The sequence below is a fragment of the Ictalurus furcatus genome, chromosome 13 (genome assembly GCF_023375685.1).
Source record: "Ictalurus furcatus strain D&B chromosome 13, Billie_1.0, whole genome shotgun sequence".
NCBI lineage: Eukaryota > Metazoa > Chordata > Actinopteri > Siluriformes > Ictaluridae > Ictalurus > Ictalurus furcatus.
In genome coordinates, this window is record NC_071267.1 from 24,014,305 (window position 1) to 24,039,761 (window position 25,457).

The following is a 25,457-nucleotide window of genomic DNA, read 5'->3' on the forward strand; positions in this document are numbered from 1 at the left end:
AAATGAACCCGATCAATCAAAGATGTCTCTGGTGTCCAGCTTTTCCAGTTCTTTAGTTTTCTACTCTGCTTATCAGATTATAAAATTCCATCTCATCCAAAATCTTTCCATGAATACACAAATTAAAAAAAATGAATCTTCTACTTATTTCCGACAACTACATATATTCTGACAAATTAACGTTTAAGTCTATATTTACACATTTAAGCCCATTAAACTGACCAGTATTCACCAATTTAAGTCTATTAGCCTGTCAGTGTAATTTCCCACTGGACAGAGATCACTGGAGGAGAGAGAAGATATCTCGTAGGTGGCTTAGGAAGTTCTGGGACTTTCACAGGAGGAGCTTGATTCTATGGCTGGGGACGGAGAAGTCTAATACCACCTTCTCAACCTCTTGCCACTGTGATCTTCTCCAGTAAAAACAGTAGGAAAATGAATGAATGGATGAATTAACAATGAAAAAAGACATTAAAATGATAAAAAAAACTTGTGTAACCTTGTATTCTTGTGTAACCTGTTCAGGGTTGAAGTGGATCCTTTCTCTGGAACATTGGGTGTGAGGAACTCACTCACTCACTCACTCACTCACACACACACACACACACACACACACACACACACACACACACACACACACCTAGGGGTATTTCAGCATAGCTAATCCACCTGTCATGTTTTCCAGAGGTGTGAGGAAACCAGAGAACCAAGCACAAACTGGAGCTGTGAGGCAGCAACGTTACCCTCTACCACCCCTTATTATTTTATTTATCTTATACATTTTCATTTTCATATACAGTTCATATAGTTGAAATCTTAGTGTCAAGATATGGGATGTTTTACACATATAGTTCATACAGAATGAATTCTACTACTGCATGAACACATGGGACATTTTTTTTTTGGTTTAGGGTGACTTCTACAGCAGGGTGAACTGGATCCAGGTGAGCCAATCTGGCAACCCAGACAGGAGGCAGCTTTACTCGCTCGTACTGTAAACTTCCCTCCGTCAGATGACACAGAGTCTCTGAGATCAGAGCAGATCAGATCAGATCCGACACTGCGTTTGGAGCTGTGTATGATCGGGTTTATGTAGGCAAATGAATCGGAAGTGGAGCTCGGGGAAGTTTCTGGGGAAGATACTGATGGTGAGTTCAGTGGGATTAGTCAAGCTTTTGTTTCATTGCACAATGCATAATGCAGATCGGATTAGAATTAGACATACAGATACAGATATATAAAATGCATCGGGCTATCAAGTTGTTATCCAAATCACCGAATAGTCGTTGAATGTTATTCAAATCGACCACTCATTTATTTCTGAAGAAGTGTGTTGGGAGTTTGAGAAAGTGTTCCAGTTGTTGTGTTACTGTGTAATCTTAATGTACACTGTCACAGATTAAAACAAGGTCATAAACTAATTAAGCCTAATGCACTATAATAGGAATAACCTGCACTTTCTTGCACACACACACACACACACACACACACACACACACCTATTGTCTGGAAGAGCTTTGTGTTTGACCTTTCATGCTTAGTATTCCTTATGTTTCCATTTCCCATAAACTGACATTTACTGACTGATATTTAAAATATTCTACACAAGTAACTGGCCTCAGATTTTCTCTTAATATCCTGAGCTCCTATTATCATGTGATATTATTGTTTTAGTGAATTAGAGCTAGAAGAAACGGGGGAGTAAGCTTCAGGAATCTCTCTCTGTGTGTGTGTGTGTGTGTGTGTGTGTGCGCGGTGCGTTTAGCCTCAAACGTCCACAAACTGAGTGATTATTCCTGATAATCAGTAGTCAGGAAAAGCAAACACACCTGCGACTGTCCTGAGTGCCTTTAAGGTCACAGAACAAAAGATCCCATTTTATAGAGCATACTCATCAGAAATGATTTAAAAAAATAAAGTATTTCTTTAACTTGCTGTATATTGCCAGATCAACAGGCCCAGGTTATTTCATGTAAAAGGGTTTGGTTTTTGGCAGCTGATTAGACTAGAGAGTAGATTAGTGACGTGCGATTTGGCATGTTTTTATCTGGCTGTCTGGCTAACACATTAAATGCTGATGAGGCCTGTACATATTATTATTATTATTTTGAGATAATTCCCTTTTCATGCTGCTAATGTTTGATGGCTTTCTAACATCCCCCAGTTATATAAACATACAAACTGAAACCTGTGGTTAAAGATGGGCGCTAGTTTTAATGCTTCAAGTTGTGACTAGTAGATGTATTAAGTGTATTTAGAAAAAGAAACAATTACTCAATCTTTGCCTGCTAGGAAGTGGTCAGTGGGTAGGACATTTGATGTCTGATCGGAAGGTTGTTAGTCCAAATCCCAGCACCACCAAGCTGCTACTGCTGGGCCCTTGAGCAAGGCCCTTAACCCTTAACCGCTCAGTTATATAAAATATTAGATAATTGTAAGTCGTTCTGGATAAGGGCGTCTGCCAAATGCTGTAAATGTAAATAGTTTGGAAAGTTGGGTATCAAAATAATTCCTGAAGCTTCATACACTTGTACCAAATGTTCAGAAACTCATATGTACCACAATTCTGGTTTGCACTTGAAGGCAGCATGAGAGTCACCAACATTGTTTTTTTTTTTACACAATAAACTGCTAGTTCAGTGTATACCATATCTAAGTGTGTATCCACTGAGCTGACATTTCCTAAAGTCTACCAATCTTTGTCATAAATGAACTGACAGCCCTGTTTATCAGTGCATCAGTGTTTATGGTGAAACACTACCTCACCTGCAGAATGTGGAAAGTTGACATTGCAGACAGCAGTCATAAAGCTTCTGGTGTAATAAAAACATAATGCTGTTTAACCCAAGCTAAAAAATGTGGGAATTTAGCACCGTTAAGCTCTAACATAAGCTCTACACTGTGTTTTAAGACTGTGTCTTAATGCAATAATTATTAGCCTAATGATCTTTGTTCTGCTTGAAAATATTATCATTGTAGAATATTTGAGAGATAATTGTATTTACTATGTATTTATGAATGCTTGTGAAACTCTCATATAATAACTCGAACCCGACTCTTGCACAGTTCTGGAAAGTCTGGAAAGGTAATAAATATAAAGGCAGTCAATTGCCAGGCGTTTCGAAAGTATGGAAACTCAGAAGAGATTTTGGGAAAGTTTTGTATGTTCTTACAGTTGTTCCAGTAAGAGACTCAAGATAGCAAATTTTAAAACCTGCTGTCTTTTGATATATTGCGTTGATACTGAAAATTTGTATTGTTTAGCGCATTTTATTTTTCCCCATGTCATGATATTGTTAATGGTCTGAAAATAAAATTGGCAGGAAAACTGAACATATAAAGTCTGGAAAGGCCAACAAAACTAAACTGGAAAAACATTTAAAAAGTGGAACAAAGACATAGCAAAAACTAAATCCCTGTAGAAGAATACAAATACCTCATTGTACTATACCTCACTACACAGCTGTGCACGCTGTACTATACCTCACTACACAGCTGTGCACGCTGTACTATACCTCACTACACAGCTGTGCACGCTGTATAATACCTCACTACACAGCTGTACACACTGTACTATACCTCACTACACAGCTGTGCATGCTGTACTGTACCTCACTACACAGCTGTAAACACTGTATAATACTTCACTACACAGCTGTACACACTGTATAATACCTCACTACACAGCTGTACACACTGTACTTTACCTCATTACACAGCTGTACACACTGTATAATACCTCACTACACAGCTGTAGTAGGCGCTCAAACTGTACTCTACTATCAGCACATGTTGAATGTAGGACTACCCTGAACCATTGTAAGTCTTTTGCCCAGTTTGTGAACTGTCTATCAGTGTGTGTGTGTGTGTGTGTGTGTGTGTGTGTGTGTGTGTGTGTGTGTGTGTGTGCGCTAATACAGGACTCTAAAATCCCGGTGGTTTTGACTTTAAAGGAAATAGGCCATAGATCTCACACACACACACACACACACACACACACACAGTCCCATCCATTCCTTGTTTGTTGTATTCCATTCCTTGTTTGTTGCTCATCTTTCACACTGACACATCTGTGTTGCGTGGTGAAACTGATTTATCCACACACACACACACACACCCCCTCTGGCTAAGGAGTGGATCAGTTATTAACGTGCTATGATCTAGGGATCGGCATGTAAACAATTTCACATATTTAGTAGTATGCAAGAAATGATCTACTCCAGAAGCTAGAATCAGCTTGTCTTAAAGTAACAGGAATTGTACAACTGAAAGAAATGATACCTGCTCCCCCTTAGCCTGAATATAATTCATCAGTTATGAAAAGTTTAGTGTCTGATGTTTGCACCGACACTTTAAGGATAAGGGAACCTTTCTAGCTTCCAGTTTAGTGTTGTGCAACTGCAGGTCTTTAAATTATTGCATGGCAGAATACCAAAGAGCATGTATATATTGATAAACAGGTCATCCAATAACAAAAGCACAGGATAACGCCTGGTAATGACTGTATATACGGGTGGATGAAGCCAAAATGTGTCTGAGTGGCAGTCTGATCGATTTTCTCAACATCATGTTTAAGGGAGCCGCAAGAGAAAAAGTTCCTATCTTAACTTATTTATTTTTATTATTTTAATTTCCATGACTAATTACTTAATCAGTGGTTGAAAAATAATAACAGTGTATCGTTTCATGTGTTATTATTAACCTATCGGAAGTGTTGATTGTTCAAGTTCGACACTTTCATCCTTATTATCCGTGATGGAGCAGGACATGGTTTAGAAAATGAGAAAACCAATTACCTGTGGCTTCATTTGTTGAAGTTCATGTGCCATTAAAATACCGTCGATGTCCAAGGGTTAAAGGTCAAATTTCACCACATAGAGGTGAGTGTGATTGTCATTTTAAATTGATAAGTAGCCTAATGTACACATTATTTAAAATGAGTAGACTATATTTCTGGATTTTATTACATTATATTATTATTATTGTTATTACAAATAATATTATTCATTTTATTGATATTGTATTATTATTATTATTAGTAGTAGTAGTTGTAGTAGTAGTAGTCATATTATTATCAATATACAGTTTGACTATTATTTATATCTTTGTATGGTCTATAAATAAAACAAGACTATTAAATTCATAACTCTTCTGAATTATCTTATATTTGTGTTTAATTTCTTTATGCAATTATACATTCATAAGCTGATTCACAATCATGACATACTAAAAATATCGCCCATTTAAGTAGCTTCAATTTAAAAAAGGTAGCTGGACTGTAGCTTAACTACTTCAAGCTATGAGTAGCTTGAAACTTGAAAAGCTACAGTTTCAAAGTAGCTCCCCAGCACTGCTTTTTATATTCATTGTATGTCTTTAATCACTCATGCTGTTAGCATGGAGCCATCCTGTTCACCGATACACACTAGGGGTTTTGTGGTAAAATTCTGTTTTTTCTTTCTGCCTGCTAGGAATTTTGAGAAAGAAAGTGTTGCTGACTTTAAGGTGGTGCTGCTTTTATTTCTGCAAAGTCATTCTGGAATTTTTATAGATATCAGTTTGTCAGAAACAGCATTAGCTCCATAAGTAGGGTTATATATATATATATATATATATATCACACTAAAGTTCATGTGTAGGTGAATCTGGGTGGTGGATTTGTGGGCGCAGTCTAGACATAACTGAGGATCTATTTAGGATCTCCTAATTTTCCTGTGTAAACTGTGGTAATCTGTGGTTAAATGTTGCGTCAGGTTTGGAGTAGGTGGGTTTTTCCCGGGAAAGGGTGTGTTTTGTGTTAAATAACCGCCGTGATGTGGGGAATCTGTTCTCATCGCCCTTCTTTCACTCTCCCATGAACTGCGTTTGTGCTGGATTCAGACAGACTAATTTCACTTAAGAGCCCTTTGGCGTTATTCTACACTTTAATTAAACCCATTAGCCTGTTTGTACACAGCAGCAGTGTGAGATTAAATTACTCATGATCGCTGCTTATTAAACAATCTGGATTGTTACTAAAGTTTTAAATCATTAGGAAACATCATCAGACTAACTGATACCAATTACTCAAGAATATATTATTTTAAACAGCGATAAAAGCAATAGATAGAGGTTTGAGAATTGACTAAAACTGACTGTATCTCAATGTCTTGCTCACACAAAATTGTTTTATTTTTGTCATGCCATATACACTTTATGGCCAAAAGTTTGGGGACATCTAACCATCACACCCATATGTGCTTGTTGAACATCTTGTTCCAGATTTGGTCCCCTTTTACTGATATAATAACCAACACTTTTCTGGGAAGGCTTTCCTCAAGATTTTGGGGCGTGGCTGTGGGGATTTGTGTTCATTCAGCTACAAGAGCATTAGTGAGGTCGGGCACTGATGTAGGGTGAGGATGTCTGGGGTGCAGTCGGTGTTCCAGTTCCTCCCAAAGGTGTTCTGTGGGGTTGAGGTTAGGGCTTTGTGCAGAATACTTGAGTTCTTCCACTCCAACCTTGGCAAAGCATGTCTTCATGGAGCTCGCTTTGTGCACAGGGGCATTGTCATGCTGGAACAGGTTTGTGCCTCTTAGTTCCAGTGAAGGGAAATTGTAATGCTACAGCATACTAAGACAGTCTATGCAATTTCTTGCTTAAAACATTTTGCCAACAGTTTGTGGAAGAGCCATATAAGGGTGTAAAAGTCAGGTGTTCACAAACTTTTGGCCATATTGACACATCATACTATTAATCCATTTATAAATAATGTTGTCATCCATGAAACAAGTTAGTTACTGTTATCACTAATGTTATAGCAGCTACAAACTTTCTGTAGAAGTTAATAAGATTAATAAATGTAGCTTGTCCTGAACACTTTTATTTTGGTGGAAACCTTCAACCTTTAACAGCTTCACCTCTGACTGTTACACAGTGCTGACACAAAAAAATGTTTTTAAAAATAACGAATCCTTACAGAAAGCTGAACCACATCAACAATTATACATCATTCTTTGTTAAATAACATCACATTTTAAATCCGTTAAAATCTATTTTTACTCTTAGATTAGGTGGAATTTCCTAGAATGAGTCCATTATTATGTGCATTATTATAGAGTAAAACTGTGATTTGAATTACAGCTAGAACTACCATCAGACCTGCTGTTATAGAAAACAAAATCAACACTTTCTGACCAATCAGAATCAAGAATTCAGTAGTGCTGTGGTTTAAGGCAAAAATATCATGTGTCAATACATTTTTGTGATACATGATATGTATCACCTTATTTAGGTTTGCTAACAACATCGCTGTCAGATTCTTTGGTCCATTACAGACAAACTGTTTGGAGTATAACTTTTGTGAGGCTTGTGATGACGTGTGCCAAATTTGGTGATGATTGTGAGGCTTTTAAATTTTAGACACACGATTCAAAAGTTATGACCACGAACATACTTCAAATTAGGCCCAAATTTGACCCAACGGTGGTGCTAGAGCACTGGCCCAAATTTGGTCAGAATGTTCCTTAGACCCTCCCCAATCTGTGTACCAAATTTCACAACTTTTTACCAGCTGGATCTATGGGCTCCCTTTGACACTCTAGCCAGAAGACGAACAAGAAGCAGCAGCAGCAGAAGAAAAGGTAGAATAACAATAGGGTGTCTATACACCTTCTGTGCATGGCCCCTAAATATAATTCAACTGCCATTCAGTCTTACTATTGCTACCTGCAGTAACAGTGGAGGGATTGTTATAAAAGTACTGATGATGCTCTCAGAAAAGTATATTTTTATCATATAATCACATTGCCCAGCCCTAAAGTATAGGTAGTGCCATTAAAAGACTGAAATAAAGTCAGCCTTATGCTGATTGTGGGTAACTCCCATTTAACGCCCACATCCTCTTCTGCTTCGGTCTATTCCATAAACAAATTCAGCTCTTTACTCATTGACATGTGAGCATTACTCAGTGTGTGTGTATATGTGTGTCTCTCTCTCTCTCTCTCTCTCTCTCTCTCTCTGCATGTTTACCTTCATGCTTCAACTAAAGTACCCGATGTTTCATTAGCTAATTTCCTGTGTCCCGCCTTGTTGTTGACATTCATGCTGAAGATCCCAGGGGTGTGTTTCAGCTTCAAGGTTTTCCACTGAAGAATGTGTGTGTGTGTATACGTTGGGACTGTCTGCCAAACAGGACACGCGGACGTAGATGACCACACAACATACAGTGGCTTGCTGTAGAGCAGTCAGTAGTGAGAAAGCTTCAGAAAAGAACAGTTAGACCAAGTCAAGGGTGCGTCTGCCATAATGAGTGAATCCTGTTTGACCCCCTAATTAGTCTAAAATGAAAACAAACACCATGATTATTATTAAAAGTGCTGTACAAATAAAATTGAACCGAATGAAACCAAAATAGTTGCAGTACGAAGAACTATGGCATCATGTATAATGGATTATGTCATATTCATAACTTTCATACACCAAGGAAAACAAGCTGAATGGAGATGTGGATGGAGGTTTCAGCCCTATCTGCTCATGTAACCATATGCAAAATAAGCTGGAGTGACGTGAAAATGGTTTTAAAGTCTTGGTCTGAGTCTTGGCCTATAGTTTTCCTATGCTCAGTAGAGGCTCGGCTGCGGTTATATATTTAGGTCAGGATACATTTAGAGCAGCATTTCCTACAGGCAACAAGTGTTTTTTTTTTTTTTTTTTTTTAATAACAAATGGATTTCTATTAAATATGAACTGCTTACCTGCATCAGATAAAGTGCAAGTCATGCTAATGTGAAAAAAGGGGAATTTTGGGGCCTGTCTTTAGTTCCTGCGTCCAACAGTCTAGAGTTAATCAATGACCAAAAATATAAAATATAAAATAATCAACGATTTCTACAGGCCGAATCTTTTCCAGAAATGCTGCTGTGAGATTCTTAGACGCTGGTGGTGTTAGCAATGGGTAACAAAGTAATCAGACTATTTGCAAGACTGTATTATGTACAGAAAATGTCAGGAAAGTTGCCCCTTTTTGTTTTTTGTTTTTACACTATGTTGAGAGACTTGAGGCTTGAAATGTAGCACACTCATACAGTTATGCATTATTAACAGTTGAACTGTATCAAACTATGAACTTTAAAAGTCTTAGCTAAGATAATGTTAGCTAAAGGAGGTTCTTTCATGACCAAACAATTGGCAGTACAGCTCCGGAAGCATCATGTGGCCTTCTTAAAGAAGGTAATGCCATAATTGTAGCGGTAATGTAGTTGTTATTAATACAGTCATGAAATAAGATCATAAACTATAATAAATGCTTAGCCAGTTATTCATTAATTGATCTATCTTCAGTAAGCAATCATGGTGGATCATTCAGGAGTCTCAGGAACTAGTCCTAGGAATACTAGGTGTGAGGTGGGAATACACCCTGGATGGGGCAAATTTAAGCAGTTAAATGGAGTAATAACACCGTCATGTTTTTAGGAGGTGGGATTCATTCTTTGTTGTTAGAAATGCTCAGATAACCTCTGACATTTTGTACGTATCAAAGTAATATCAAGAAATGAATTGCTCATCTCAGCTGTTAGTTTAGCCCAAATTTCCCCCTGTAGTGAATCAACCAACACATGTTTGTTGTCTAAAAGTCCCTGTGAAGTTCCTTGAACCGCACAGTGTTATTTGATGAGTCGACATAATATCCCGTCAAACAGGAAGTCAGGGCAGGACATATCGAGTGGCTCCTCCCTCTTTTTAAATAGCCAATAGCGTTTAGTTTACCTCACAGCCCGAGCTAAGCCGTATTTGACAGTACCACGGAAAAATGTCATGAGCTGGCGCAAATACCTCTTTCTTCAAAGTGGATAAATTCAAGCCATTTCCATCTGAACCTATTTAAAGATGGAAAACATTCGAACAGCCAAAGACACATTCACAATCCATGCTTGCTGATATGATTTCTCTCACTCAACAACGGCAACTTTGGCAAGGTGGTTTTTATAATGTTGGGGGCAGGACTGTAGAGATTGTAGAGAGCATATGATTGGACAGAAAATCCCATGAGAAGCTGGAGTGCAGAATGATGCCATCAAAATTGTTGATCCGTATTGGTGGTAGAGAAGAACTGTACATTTGAATGCATAATTGCGAAATTTGTCATTGTTTTGGAGCACACTAGCTAATAGATAACCTCAAGGCGAACATGTTCATAGTAAAAGCCGCAAACCTGGGGACTTGAAGTTTGCTTCTTTGGTTTAGCACTGGAGCTTTCATACTTCATTTTGCAGCTGTGCATTCATTATTTAACATATACGAGTCCTGAATGAGTGCGTTTAAAGTTGCACTCTTGGTGTGTATGATTTTATTAGCTTCGTGTGAGTGGGACTGCTGTATGTTTAGAGGGAGGTGATAGAGGATCGCTAGCTGTGTATCTTCCAGATTACTGGCATTAATCTCGTACCACACAAAGAAAGCCCACATTTAATCCATGAGCTGCTGAGAATCCAGGTTATTATATAGAATTATTATTAGCACAGTGTGGATTCTGAAAAATGCATCTAGATACTAAATACTGTATAAAATGCTATTTTTTTCTTTGAGGATCACTGACATGACAATTAAATCATTTTAGATCATAGCACATGCTTTAGGTAAATTATATTTAGGTATCACATTTAACACTGTAAATAAATAACAATGTTGTTAATCTCCACATGTATGTTACATGTCATCTGAACCAAATGTACTTTACACTATGTGCATGTGAGGAGCAGCAACTAGTGCTGATGTTACCATAGCAACAACAAATTTGTAAGTCCCATCAGAGTAGAATAGTGTAGAAAGTATACAATGGAACTATTCACAAATGACGAGTTCTTAACAAAACGTCCTCTGACTGAACAGACAGCAAGAAGAAGAATTACTATCGTTCTGCTTTGTAATATTAGTCAGATGCCCTTTACTAATCCCAGAAGGATTTCGTGATTTTGTGATCGCAGAAATGAATGCAAAATCTCCACAATATTCGTAGGAGCTTGCGATTTTTCAAAATTACCGCAGATTTGGACCAAGACGCATCATGTGACGTGATCACACGGCTCATTCAGCAAAAGCCCTATTAGTTTCACGTGCGTCAAACATGAGCACAGCTAAAAGGTCTCATTTACCAACAAACATCACTGCGAAATGCTTCGATTTCTCCAATTCAAGTAGTTTTCCGCAATAAAAGCACAAAAAACTCCGCAAGTTGCATCACAAATTTGGGGGTGGGGGGAAGGAGCTGCAGCAAAATCAAGCATTTTTGGCGGCAACAATCACACAAAAACTCCACGAAATCGTGTATGGACTGATTTACACACCCCCCCCCATTCACAACTTATTACATACAAACACTGCTCCTTGCATAAGAAAGTTTGGAGTTTTTTGGTTTTTTTTTGCAGATACCATTTTGGTTGATTCAGCCTTTTGCTCCTTGTGGTACAGGAAAGAATAGTTCATTTCTCATTCCTGTGGTTATTTTATTCGCCTCCAGTTTCACAAGGCTTGATTTGGAAGTAAATGCTTCTCACAATCCCCTCATCCCCAGCTCTGGCCTGGAAATGGAAGTTCAGCTCTGCATCTGCAGCAGGGGGTTCGTCCTGCTCTCCCGTTTCCCATCAGACCGAGCTGAACCACAGTCACATTTAAAAACCAGCACCAAAAGGATTGAAGACCTTTGGGCCTCTAGTGTGGGTCAGTACTCCCTCTGCTCTTCTCTCTGAGACTCCCACACTATAAATAAGCTCCTCTAGCCTGGAAGTGAGACTGGGATATGGTGTGCAGTTATGGGATGTGTTTATTAAGTTTACACATTTGCATGTGGTCCCCAGACACATGTTATAACAACCCAGCTGTTGTAGACAATAATAATGAGATTTCTGTGAATTTTAGACATTTAGATATGTAAAATGTGCTAGGTCTCGGGGTCAAGTTGCAGTGTGTGCTGGAAGTCCACAGATGGTAGCATTCTGCTGTGCCTTTCAAAAATGGATGTGCAGACCTACGGCCTGGGGAACTAAAACGATGTAAGGCGGTTTGCCTTACATACATCTCGGATCTGTTTATTTGTGGAGTTAGATCAAGCTTGACAGTTGGCTAGCGAGCTCATCCCTTCTTCGAACCATTCCGGATCAGGCTATTTAATAATCTGAATGTTACTGATACACCTGAAATGGAAAAGTCAAAACCTCCGAAGTCAAGCACCGAAGAAAACAGATCCGCATCTCTTTTTTATTCAACTGTATTGATGGACAAGTGCTCACAAGGTGAGCCGATATGGTCCTGCTTCCCCTTCTGTTAGAAGCTGACGTGCCAATGGATACAGTTTAACAGTAGCAGCAACAACTACGCTTTTTTGCCCACTCAGCTAACGCAGTCAGACCAAATGTAAGTAAAATGCTAGTTCACTGAAAGTCAAAGGACGCAGGCCGTGAAGGAAATAAATGAGCGCCCTCACGCCTTTTATGTAAAAAGCACTAAGACGGAAGTTACATGTAGTCTTGTGATCCTGACCCTGACATGGACGGTCAAATTATGCCAACAGAAAAAAACGATGATCTATAGGGCACTGTTTACACAACAAATGGAAATGACATCATCCCTGAATTGCTTTTGTATGGGAAGTGCCTATTGTGTGCTTCTGTGTGTGGCCTTGCTGTCTGAGGCTTTGTCATAGTCATGCTCGGACCTGGTTTTAATAATAGCCCATGGTATCATGGGAAAGCGTCTTCCCTCCCCTGTCTCTGCTGTTCTGGGTTTTTCTGGGCTGTTCCACAGAGGTCGGCTCTTTAGCCCCGTTTCGCCTGCGGGACCAAATTAACACTGGCTAGAGTGACCCATTTACAGCAGGACCTGAAAGGAACCTGTGGAACAGCGCTGTAGCCTACTTACTCTACCCTACTTACCCCGACACACACACACACACACACACACACGCATGCACTTATACTGACCCGCATGCACATCCATATCCCAGCACACACACTCATATACGGTATACCTAAGTGTATGAATTATGTGGGTTTAGTTTGGAGGGTGTTTCTGTCCTTCATAATTTGTTTATAAAAAGCAGTGGCTAATTTGACTAATTTAAGTTGCTGCAACGTCAATAATCTTGATACGTTACAGTGTAGCTACAGTCTGACGTTGTAGTTTTGTAGACTGACAGGCGGCATGAGTTATTACTTTGTAAAAATGTTCATTTGGTGTGTATATTTAAACATAACGTGTGACACACCTCAACTGTCTATGCATAGCATGCTACTTGTTCTGAATCCCATATGGAAGAATGGTTTTTATTACATGGATTCATTAGCATGCATAGAGAACAGGACGTATGTGGAAACACTGATCAGTCTGAGCAAGATAAAGTCCGGTGCAAAACCATCCTACGGTTAAATCTCCTGCTAATACATCATACCGCCGCATCATAGTTATGACACATAACAACAAAAAAGAAATACATATGCTAGCCTGACTCAAATAATATTTTATTTGTAATGCTAGGACAAAACACCACAGTCACAATCACTGTGACTGTGACTTTTTGTCAAGGGAACAAACAAAGTACTATAATTAAAAAAAATAAAATCATATATAATCATTTGTTTACCTTTATTAATAAGTGATGTATTAATGCACGTAACTAGCTAATAATCTGACCATATGTTTGGCAATCTGGCAACTATAACATTGAACTCTGACGCACACTATAGCTTTTACTACCTAATTAATTTGTCCATCTCTAAAGTAGTTTACCTAAAGTTATCAATCCTGCTAGAGAATATATCTACTAATTTTTATTGCATATTATATTACTGCTCCTAGCTTGGCTCCTGGTTTTAATTGCACAGTATAATATTTGCCTTACACAGTTTAGCACAAAATACATCAAGTAATTATTTCAGTGAGTGGCAGGCATCCCTGCAGCAACAACGTAATTGTATGACATCAATACAGTAGTTTACCTAATGTTATCAGCTTGGCTACAGGTTTTGGTTCCTTATTTTTAGAGTTAACCCCACTGAACAAAGCACACACACACACACACACACACACACACACATTGTTTTTAACCACAGGCACTGCAGAGGCAGAGTTTAAGTTGAATTTCTCAACAAATCACAAACTTCATCATATGCCATCACTATTAGCCTTCTTTTCACTTATTTCTCATTGGTGAGTATGGCTAACGCTAATTATACCTCTGCAGCAGTAGATATCTGATGTTAAGCCACTAGGTAGATTCACTAGGATCATAGCTAACATAAAAGTTAAGGTATTATTATGTAATTGTAGTGTGTTCACATTATGTTGGAATTACGGCCATTCAGAGATGACAGCTAGAAGATTTGTATCTTTGGACTGAGAAATTATTTGAGACTTCAGACTGAGAAACAAACACCCCAAAAACAATAGAAACCCTCACAGAATTTGTAAAGGTTTTAATGGAAACTGTAATGGTCCCTTTGGGTTTTTACTGGTAATTTGTTCTCTTCTGTTAGAGACATGTTGTGTCTAGTGGATACCATTAAGAACCAATAATGGTAACAGTAATGTTTTTATTGGTTAGCTGATGGTTTGTAATGGTATTTTTTTAATGGAAACCATTAGAATTTCTGTGGTGGTTTCTGGCTTGCAAGCAAATCTGGCTCCTATTTTAGGTTTAGTCATATAAATTAAATAGGTTACCCCATGTTAGCTAGCTTGCTACTTGTTTTAATTACACAACTGTGTATGTCTTTATATGTTATACAATTTTGGTAGAAATTACACTAATTAAGGATTTTCCAAATGAACACAGCTGATAGTTTGGATTACACATTATGATATTTCGACCAACGTTAGCAAGCTTTATCATAAACCTGGCTCATCAAGCTTGTAATTACCGGTAGGGAACTTGTAACTTGTAATTACCAGAAGTTTCTGAGTGAGTACATGATGTCATGTTATTTAAAACACAACCATGAAAAAACAACCGTGGCTTTTAGAGTTAATGTACTTAATATGTCAGTATTCATCAAATAACTTAGCATAGACTGCATAATAAAAAGCATAGCGTTCAATTTGACAGACGCTAAGATGTTGTCCCTGATGAAAAAAATATAAACCATCACATAAATTCTAATGGTTTCCACTACAAATACCATTACAAACCACCAAAGAACCATTAAAACCATTACCACTACCATTATTGGTCTTTAATGGTATCCACTAGACATAACATGCCACCAATAGAAGGCAACAAATTACCAGTAGAGACCCACAGGGACCATTACAGTTTCCGTTAAAACCAGTACAATTCCCATTATAACCTTTACACATTCTGTGAGGGTTTCTATTGTTTTTGAGGTGTTTGTTTCTCAGTCTGAAGTCACACTCCAATTACATAATAATACTTTAAGTTTTATGTTAGCTATGATCCTAGTGAATCTACCTAGTGGCTTAACGTCGGATATCTACTGCTGCAGAGGTATAATTAGCGTTAGCCATACTCACCAGTGAGAAATAAGTGAAAAGAAGGCTAATAGTGATGGCATATGATGAAGTTTGTGATTCAGTGAGCAAATTCAACTTAAGCTCTGCCTCTGCAGTGCCTGTGGCTAAACACAATGTATGTGTGTGTGTGTGTGTGTGTGTGTGTTCTTACATGAATCAGTATGACGTTCCTATAATGGGTAGGATTTTAAAACACATTGCATTGAGAGTAATAAGGTGATTACATGGGAGAGGAGTGTGTCTGTGAATAAAGGTGCATGACACATTCCAGACCTGTGTGTCATTTCCTTGTTGTTGGCAGTTTCGGCCAGCACAGTTCATATTTCACACACACACACACACACACACACACACACAAACACACACACACACACACACACACACACACACACACACACACACACTGCTGCTCAAATCTCAAGAACATCTGTCTGCTAAAGAGAGACTGGAAAACCTGTGCAGAGTGAAAACTTGAGCTAGAGAGAAAGAAAGAGTGAGATAGAGAGAGAGAGAGAGAGAGAGAGAGAAAGGTAAGATGAGGCCTCCATCACAGCTGGGCTGCGCTATATAGAACACGTGCGTCGGAGAAATAGCATTTCCTGAGGGAGGAGAGAGGATGGAGAGAGCTGTGAGAGAGAACGAGAGCAACGAGAAGGAGGAAGGGAGAGAGGAAAGTGTGTGAAGCTGGCCCAGGCAGGCAAAGATGGATGTGTGTTCTGGGTGGAGGACTAGACCAAAGAGCTAAAGAGACTTTTTACCTTTGGTTATCAACAGAAGCAGCTATGCAGGACTCAACCTGGGGTATGTCAAATTAGGAACTTTAGTTTTGTGTGTGTGTGTGTGTGTGTGTGTGTGTGAGAGAGAGTTACAGCTGTATATGTATTTTAGTATCGAATCTGTAGTAAACACATTAAAATAGTCTAATCTGGATGTTATATCTTGTGAAAAACATGAATAAAGTGGCACAGAGAAAAAAAACCCACTCTTTAGAGCACGGGTATATAATGTATACTGCACACTCATTCTCAGAGCAGTGTGCAGTGTGTGAGAATTAGCATTTGCTATCCTACATAGTCATGTGACTATCTGTCAATGGTCAATGAAATGTACTTGTGGATACTGTTTCCTTAAAATTATTTTAAACTGCTTCCTTATAAGTTAGTTTAACCCAAGTTGTGATAACTATTAGAGGATAATGACAAAAAATAATGCACAGTGTTTTACGCAGTCACAAACAAACAAATACTTCATCCTTACTATAAACTCCCAGAAGTTTACATTAGTCCAGACTTCTCTCACGATCATAATTACTTTCCTTTCGTATTGTTTCAGTGTGGTTACTGAATAATTCATAGTTGTTACCGCAACGTATGCTTGAAAGAGATTAACTAAACGCTTAGCAACGTTTAGCGTTATAAATACCGTAACAGCAATAACCAGCATAGCTTATTTTCTGTTGGGTATCGAGTATTCATCTATCACAGGCGGTTAAGAATGAAAACGCTAGTAAATATTCTAATTTGAAATGTATTACTCACTCAGTCAAGTTTTATTTATATTCATAAATCCGAACCATGACAAATACAAGCTAGTTTGCTAGCAGGTGATTAATCAGCTAGCTATGCTAACATTATCTGCAGTAAAATATGGTACATTTGTACAGTAGCAGTGAGCAAAATCTGTCGATGCTGTCAAAAAAATAAAAATCACAACAGTTCCCCGACACTGATGAATAGATATCTCAAGTTTATCGAACGTTCAGACATGTAGGATTGTATTTCTTCAGTGTGGCCTTTTGTCTTAGCGTAATCAGGGCTGTACGTGGGGGCAGGGTTTAGCTGTCAGAGTCTTATAAATTTGCATATTCATGCATATTCATAGATGCAATTGTTTATAAGGGTAGAGGAGATGTTCCTAGTTTCTTGAGGAGTAAATACAAATTTTTATACAGAGGTTGGGTTCTTGATTGTGATTGGTTAGGAGGTGTTTTCTATAACAGCAGCTCATTCTAATATGTTATTGTTTCTATAGTAATAACTTGGTAGGGCAGTGGATAAGACATTGGACTTCTGCTCGGAAGTTTGTTAGTTCAAATCCCAGCACCGCCAAGCTTCCACTGCTGGGCCCTTGAGCAAGGCCCTTAACCCTCAACTGCTCAGTTGTATAAAAAATTAGATAATCGTAAGTCACTCTAGATAAGAGCATCTAGCAAATTCCATAAACGTAAATGTTGCATGTTTCGACCTAGGAAGTGGAATTTTACGTGACGAACACAGACGAGCAGAGTGATACACACAGTGAAACATTGTAAATATGAGCACTCTCGGAACGCCGCTCGTCCAATCAGATTAGTGGACCGGAACGAACTGTTGTATAATTTCCTGTAATCACATACTGAGAGTGTTTATTTCATACTTAAATGATATTATTCAATATAGATTAGTTGATCGTTTAATGACATGTTATGAGAACGTTTAGAGAAGCTATTAGAGACAAATTATAGAGATAGACAGAAAACGAAAGGGGCTCCTCCTGCACAATGGAAAACTTTGTAACTTTGGTCAAACTATCCTTGACTGTGTGTGTGTGTGTGTGTGTGTGTGTTTTGTACAAGAAAAACAGTGCCCTCGTTCACTGGCCCTGTAACTGTACTTTCGTTTGAGCATGAGTGGGTGTGAATGGGTGTACACGTTTATATTTATAGCTAGCAGTAGCACTGTGCATGTACTGTAATACTTCATAAAGGCAGATTTAGTGATAGATCTGTGTGTGTCTCAGTGCGTCACTGTGAGCTGTCTTGCCTTCCTACACCATCCTGTTTACACTGAGCGTCTTGCCAGTCCAGTCACAGCACCTACTCGGCGTGAGGGAGTCACCAAAACTCACTGCACTTTTTTTTTTCTCCATGTGCAGTGATACATTGTTGATCTGAGCATCAGAGCTCATAGGGCTGCACAGTAGATCGCATTTTAATTGTAGTTAATTAAATGTAATTGAAACTGGTGAGCTATGCTTACGTGTGAAGGAGTGTAAAGGAGGACGTCAAAGATCATAACTACGATGAAAATGTGAGCATGGATTTAGCTCTGCTTTAGCTATGCTCACCCATTTCAATTACATTTAATTAAATGAGGACGTCAAAGATCATAACTACAGTTAAAATGTGATGTACTGTGCAGCCCTTTCTCTAACTATTTAGCTAGCATATCAGTATATTTAACCAAGAGCTCTTCGCTCATATATTTTAACTGGCTACTTGGTCACATACTCTGATGGCACATACGGGCTTTGTAGGTATGTATTTATTTATTTAAAATCAAACGTAATGAACTGGATGGAATATACGCTCAAAATTGATGGTGATAATATACAATATTATTACTTTGTTCCTATATTGCCTAAGAATCACGATATCAATATTAAACAATATTGAGCAGCCATTAGTCTTTATTAAGTTTCTTGGAGTGTTATAGTTCTAATTTAGTATATGTAATGTCATATTTTCTAATTCTGATTAACTGTAAAAACTGTATTTACTGTAAAAACGTGTGCATGCTGTATTTACATGTAGAAGATAATCAGGTAACAGTAAAACCATCTATTTTGACATACACTTAACCTGCAAATGGGAAAAACTCTAGTACTATATGAGTCACTCAATAATCAGATTTCTTTTTGTAGCTCTTAGTTTAACTACATGTTAAACTACAAGTCGAGTAGTTTGTATAAGGTTACATGTTTGACTGGTGGTGATATGAATTTTTGGTCGGTTGGTTATTAGCACAATTTAGTCAAAGTTTAAATTTCATCCAAAGACAGAGACAGAGAGCATTTTCCTCTATTTGCTAACTAACCTGTTCTTTGGCTTAAAATCCAGGCATCTGTTTGGATTTCTTGACATAATGGCTTTAATCTGATTAAACATATCATAGAATTAGAGAATACGTGAGCAATTTAATAATCCTGTAACGGCGAAAATAGGATAAATACTGGATTATGCACGTGCATGCAAGCACGATCATGGAGAAATAAAACTCCAGATCAACATTCTTCCAGTGGGTTTGTGTATTTCTCTACATGCTAGTCCAAATTTGCCGGCCAAGCTGACCATAAACCATAATGAAGACAGAATTCGGTATGTAGAATCATCTCATCAATAAGTTCGATTTGACTAATTGCTAAAACAAGGTAAGCATTTCTTTTGCAAAATTTGCCGTAAATCCTGATTCAGGTTTTGTGTCAGAAAAGGCTAAGAGCAGTCAGATCTGTACTTAAATCATGGACTGTACATGTTTGACATGACGGTTGTAGGCTACTGATGGCAGTTGCCAGTTATTAGATGACCCACCTTTACAGATGGCAAGAGAGAAAAACACTCACTAGGTGCCATGTCTGCACATTCTTACTGTTGTGGGAGAGACAGTACTTGTGTCTGCTGAACTTTCCCAGGAACACAGACACCAACACCCACCATCTCCCGTCTGTGCTGTTGACCCCTAATGAGACGTAATCAAAAGAAAACTTCAGCCAAATATGATAATTTGGCTACTAATGAATGAAAGATAGCAGAGTATATGCTTTGCAGTGACCACACTAACTAGCTTCAACTACCTTTCATTCATTGTTAGCTAGCAAGATAAGAACGTAACTGCTATAGAAAATGACAAAGGGCTTATTTAGCAAAGGTTAGGGCTTTTTTAGGACTTCTCATTTAGCAGAAGTAGATCTAGCAATACTAAACCTGTTTCACATGTCTAACAATATGAATTAATGATGCTAAAATGCCAAATGTAAGCTTTCATTTTAAAGTATTTAAATATATCCTGGGTAAACCATGTGAGACTATTGTCCATTTTATACTCCTGTTGTTTTAAGGTCCCATAAAAGTGGACAGTTTGCTACTTAGCCGTTGTATCATACATCTGTTGTTGTTTCATCATTAATCCAGATTAGGAGAGCTAATAAAGCATCTAGAACTTGTTTTACACATGGCATTTGCATCTGCAGCCAGTTGCCATTGGCTCTCAACATAAGGCTGGTAATCTTCTAAAGCTTACTGCCTCATCTGTGAAACACTGTCGTATAGACATGAAACTGTGAGACAAACTCGACCAAATATCTCACATCTCAATGGCTTCACCTTGCAACAGGACAGAAATCTGCAATTTATTACAACAGTGTATTTCAGGGCTATACCAATATATCCAAATCCACTGAGCATGCATCTTACTTACTGAAGTAAAGACTAAAAAGACCTGAGACAAGCAGAAACTGAATACGGCTGCATTACAGGTTTGACGCAGCACCACAGGACTGACTACAAGGGCTGTCAGAACTAATTTCATGGTTCAGATACTATTAAACTTTTCAGAATATTTATATGCTTGAAGGCAAAAGAAAAATCCACCATTGAAAATGTAATATTCCTTGTTGTACTTTCAGTCACTTGCTTTAATGACTAATTAAAGACATTTTCATCTAATTTCATGCATAGAGTTTGCATGTTAACCTTGTGCTTCGGGGGTTTCCTTCCTCAGTGTGAGTGTGTGTACGATTGTGCCCTGTGATGGGTTGGCACCCTGTCCAGGGTGTCCTCCGCCTTGTGCCCTGAGTCAACCGGGATAGGCTCCAGGCTCCTCCGCGACCCTGTGTAGGATAAGCGGTACAGAAAATGGACGGATGGATGGATGGATGGATTAATTCAGCCCTGGAAGATACCCTGCATCTGGAAACTGCTTTGATTCAGAGATTTGCAACTACAAATGTTTCAATTTGTATTTTCATTGCAAACTCTTACCTTATACACTGTACATGTGAGATCTGATTGTAGGTCAGACTGATGTATATGTATAGACGTGAGAAGCTCCTGCATATTGAGCCATTTCAGCATATTTTCATCACGTCAAAGTCCTGCCCCGGTAATTAGGGCAAATAGCTTTAATTAGCTACAGCAATATAGTTTTAAAATGTCTAAGCAAATTAAACCCATATTAATATATACTGTCCCACATGATTAACCCTCCCTGGGCTGAGTAAAAATGAAGCGTCACTAATGTGGCCTCATAATTAGTCTACACAAAAGCTCAAGTTATTTTTGTACTGATGTGGGAATTGGACAGTACTGAGTAAAATATTATTGTGTGTTAATTGTCCAATTCAGAAGCTGTTGCCTTGAGCCCTAATACAATATGTGTACTGTACATTTTGAACTGCATACTAAAGCATGTTCTGCCAAACATACTGCTGCTTGGGAAGTAGTAGACGAGTACAGATAGTAGATAAATAGCTGCATGTGCATCTGTTCATTCTGTCTATGTAGAACATATGAACATATGAGCTTAGGAATACTTTTAGAAATAAAGGTTAACTTTAGAACCCTTTGGTTTGTATCTCTTGGTTTTATGCAAAACCAAAAATAGTGTTTCCTTTTCGAAGAAGTTTCTTCAGGGAAGCTAAGATCCCTATCTAAAGAACTCTTGAGGAATGCCTTTTTAAAATTTATTTATTTATTTTAAAATTGTGGCTGGCATGTCTAAAAACATTTTCATATGAATTTCTTGAGATAGAAACATCTTCAGTTTCGCTGTGACATTTATGATTTTTGACCCCTTGAAATGATGTGAAAGATGCACATTTGCTTCTAATAGCAGGTACTTTTGTTTCATGCAGTCTTTATCTAGGTGAACTTTGACCTGTGAATCTACCAGCCTCAATCTGGTTAGCCAAATGAAAACAACTGGGCAGGACTGTGGTGTCTTTGTTTGATAAAAGAAAATGTGTTGCTTGGCACACATTTAGTAATAGTCTCATCCACTACCATACCCTAGGGAAATTGTGATAAAATTTTCTTGTTAGGAATGTTGCCCCTTTGAGGTAGTTTTCAAAATAGAAACAGGCACTTAATAAGGGTTTCTTGAGGATCCCTTGGATGGTTGATTTGGGGGATTTTTTGTAAAATCAACCCTCTGTTGTAGGGTACTAAATGGAACCTTTAAAGATTCCCAGAGAACCCTTTAAGATGGTAGATTGGCATGGCCCCTAGGGACAATTCCACCTTTGACCACTAGAGGGCACCCTGCCTGTCCTTGCAGAACTTCTTCTTCTGTTGTCTCCCTCATTTCCTGTCTAACCATACCTATGTGTTTATGGTTTTCCTTGCTTGATTAGTGCTCTGTTTAAGTTCCCTGGTTTTTCTCCTTAGTTGCTGGAGCATGGCATCAAGTCAGGTTATGTTTGTTTATATTTTAGTGTTTTCTAGTTTTTTTTTCCTTTCTAATTTTCTGAGTTTCTGGTTGTCCTGGGTCCGCTGTGTTTCCTATTCCTTGAGTCTGTTTCCCCGGTGTGTTGTCAGTAATAAAGAAGTTCTGCATGTGCATCCGTCTCCCTGGACTCTCCCTCATGACAAGATGAAGTCTTTTTCTTTAAAAAAAATAAATAAATAAATAACCAGACTGTGGCCAATATATGTAGTTCTCAGACAGAGACTACTGAATGATCTGACCAAATGCTTTTCTCTGTTTATTGTACATAGATTGTGTGGGTGCAGTAAGCCACAGGTATGGCACTGGTCCAGTCCCTTCCAGTGACTACTGACCACCAACCTCCAGGTCTGGAGAGTCGTAGACAACGTTCCTCTCCTGTTTCATCACCCTCCCTAGGGGCCATGGGCTCTGTAAGCAGTATGATCCCCAGCCACACCGCCTACCACGGCCGGAACAACCTAGAGGTCACGGCTCAGCTCCGCCGGGGTACACCAGGCTCAGGACGACTCCTCTCTGATTCCTCTCGTGAAGGATTTTTTCTAAGTCAAACACCATCAAGCAAGAGGAAGGCCATTGCAGCTCGAGGGAAAGGAATTGGCGGGCGATCATATTCACATGAAGATTTGATCACTGACTGGAATGATAACTGGTTGGATTCAGGCCAGAATGGAGGGGAGATTGGTGTGGATGGGCCTCCTAAACTGGTGCCTGTTTCTGGGCAGTTAGAGAGGGTAAGTACTGCATACAAGAGGGTCTAAAAGTATATGTACACTAAAAATTAGTGGCAGCAAAGTAACTGCAAGAAGATGGCATGTTCTTAAGCCTATGCAGGTTTATAGGAATGAGATATAGTTTACATCTATGGAGAGAGTACCTGGACTGTTACAACCTGGAACTAAAGTTGACTTAATTGGGATGGATGTCATGAATCACACAAAATAGCCCAGTGTGTAAGAAAACCAATATAGTTTGCAAAATTATTTACAAATAAAAAATTAAAAAATGGCACTACCAAATATTGATCGATTGGGGTGAATAATTTTAACCATTTGTACTTTGCAGAACGTACAGCAGGCCATCATCCGACCAACAGCTTTCAAGCCTGTGGTGCCAAAGAGCAGAAATGCCATGCAGTATCTCTCGCCACGGCTAGGGGGAGGTTTATCGGGGAGCCAGGGCAACATCAGTGTACTCTCTCCAGAACAGGACACCATCAGCCCAGTAACCACAGAACGACGTAGCTCCTACAGTGGAGCTCGAAATGGCTTGTTCAGCCAGTCCTTCACTATGACGGACTCGGGACGGAACTCTTTAACCAACCTGAATGCATACAATGGCCCTGTTTATAGTTTAAACCAAGCAGAAGCTAGCAAGCCTGTGCTTAGCCATGGACACTCCAATTCAGACAGTGGACGTTCATCTTCTAGCAAAAGCACAGGGTCTCTTGGAGGTCGCAGTCAACCGGGTATATCAGACATGGGATCAGGTGGACCCTCTCCTCCACCAATAGAGGCTTATGAGGCCATTGTGAGAGACTTGGAGGACAAATTGAGGGAGAGAGAGCTGGAGCTGCAGCACCTGAGAGAGAACCTAGATGAGAATGAGGTGGCTATTTGTCAGGTTAGTAAAGAGTGTTTCCATCATGTCCAAAATCAAAATGGACCAAAGTGTACCATTGCACTGGTAATTGACAGGCTTTGAAGCTTTTCAGCTTAAAATGTCTGATTGAAAATATACTTGAAATATACAGTAACATTGATGAAAAACAAAGACAGTACTTAGATGCCATGATTCAAACATTCCTTAACCATAAGAAACATGTCATTTTGAAGACGTACCAAATAACCATAACCAAACTCTCTGAAAATTAGATTTTTTTTCTGCTGGCAGGTGTATGAAGAGAAGCAGAAACGCAGTGAGCTAGAGATGGAAGAATTGCGACAGAGCTGTGCAACTAAAATGCAGAAGGCCTCACAGAAGGCCCAGCGGGCACAGCAGCTCCTTCAGTTCCAGTTCTTCCAGCTTCAGCAGGAGAAAAAGAAACTGCATGATGAATTTACACAAGTCCTGCAGGAACGTGATCGGCTTGAGGAACGGTGTGCCTCCTTTGAACGGGAACACACACAACTGGGACCCAGACTGGAGGAGACCAAATGGGAGGTGAGATGAGAGAGAAACTAATTCAGGCCAGGAGAACGCAATTGCACCTGTTGAGTTTATTTCATAGGCCAATGTAGAGCAAATAATGCAGCTAATGAACATGATTAAACAAGAAACAAGCATGATAGACTAGGTCTTAACAAAGGTGACTGAAATTACATGACAGAGATAAAACATGCTACAGACAATGAACCAGGGCATAGCCAGGGTGGTTTCATGGACAACAAACTTAAGTCAGGTCAGTGATAACGGACATCTGACAGTTGGGCCTAGCTGAGAGAGGGAACAAGGATTGGATTGACAGAAATAGAGTCTAATGCAAGGATAATTTATCTGAGGTAAAAAAAAAAAAAGAAGGACTGACCAACATAGCAGCAGGAACTGGAGCTAGAGACAAGAGAAGAGGGGTAGCAATTTGATTTGGACTGATACTAGAGCTAGACTGAGAAAACCGAGCCAGTGATAGTGTTGAATCTTCATTGCCTAGGTTAAGCTTCTTTCTGAACGGAAACTAGACTGGACCACAACTGGAGA

General features: G+C 38.9%; 1 protein-coding gene across 2 annotated transcripts in view; it reads left to right on the forward strand.

Moving 5' to 3' along the window:
- The first annotated feature begins 964 nt into the window (after nt 1-964).
- Nucleotides 965-25,457, forward strand: part of lzts2b (leucine zipper, putative tumor suppressor 2b) — a 31,849-nt gene continuing 7,356 nt past the window's right edge. Inside the window, exons 1-4 of one of the 2 annotated variants that reach the window (XM_053639792.1) lie at nt 965-1,148; nt 23,033-23,494; nt 23,826-24,383; nt 24,654-24,923. In XM_053639792.1, coding sequence (XP_053495767.1) covers nt 23,060-23,494; nt 23,826-24,383; nt 24,654-24,923 — 1,263 coding nt within the window. In that variant the 5' untranslated portion in view covers nt 965-1,148; nt 23,033-23,059. Of the gene's footprint in view, nt 1,149-15,547; nt 16,303-23,032; nt 23,495-23,825; nt 24,384-24,653; nt 24,924-25,457 lie in introns of those variants that run through there. The other variant, XM_053639793.1, reaches the window with a different exon arrangement.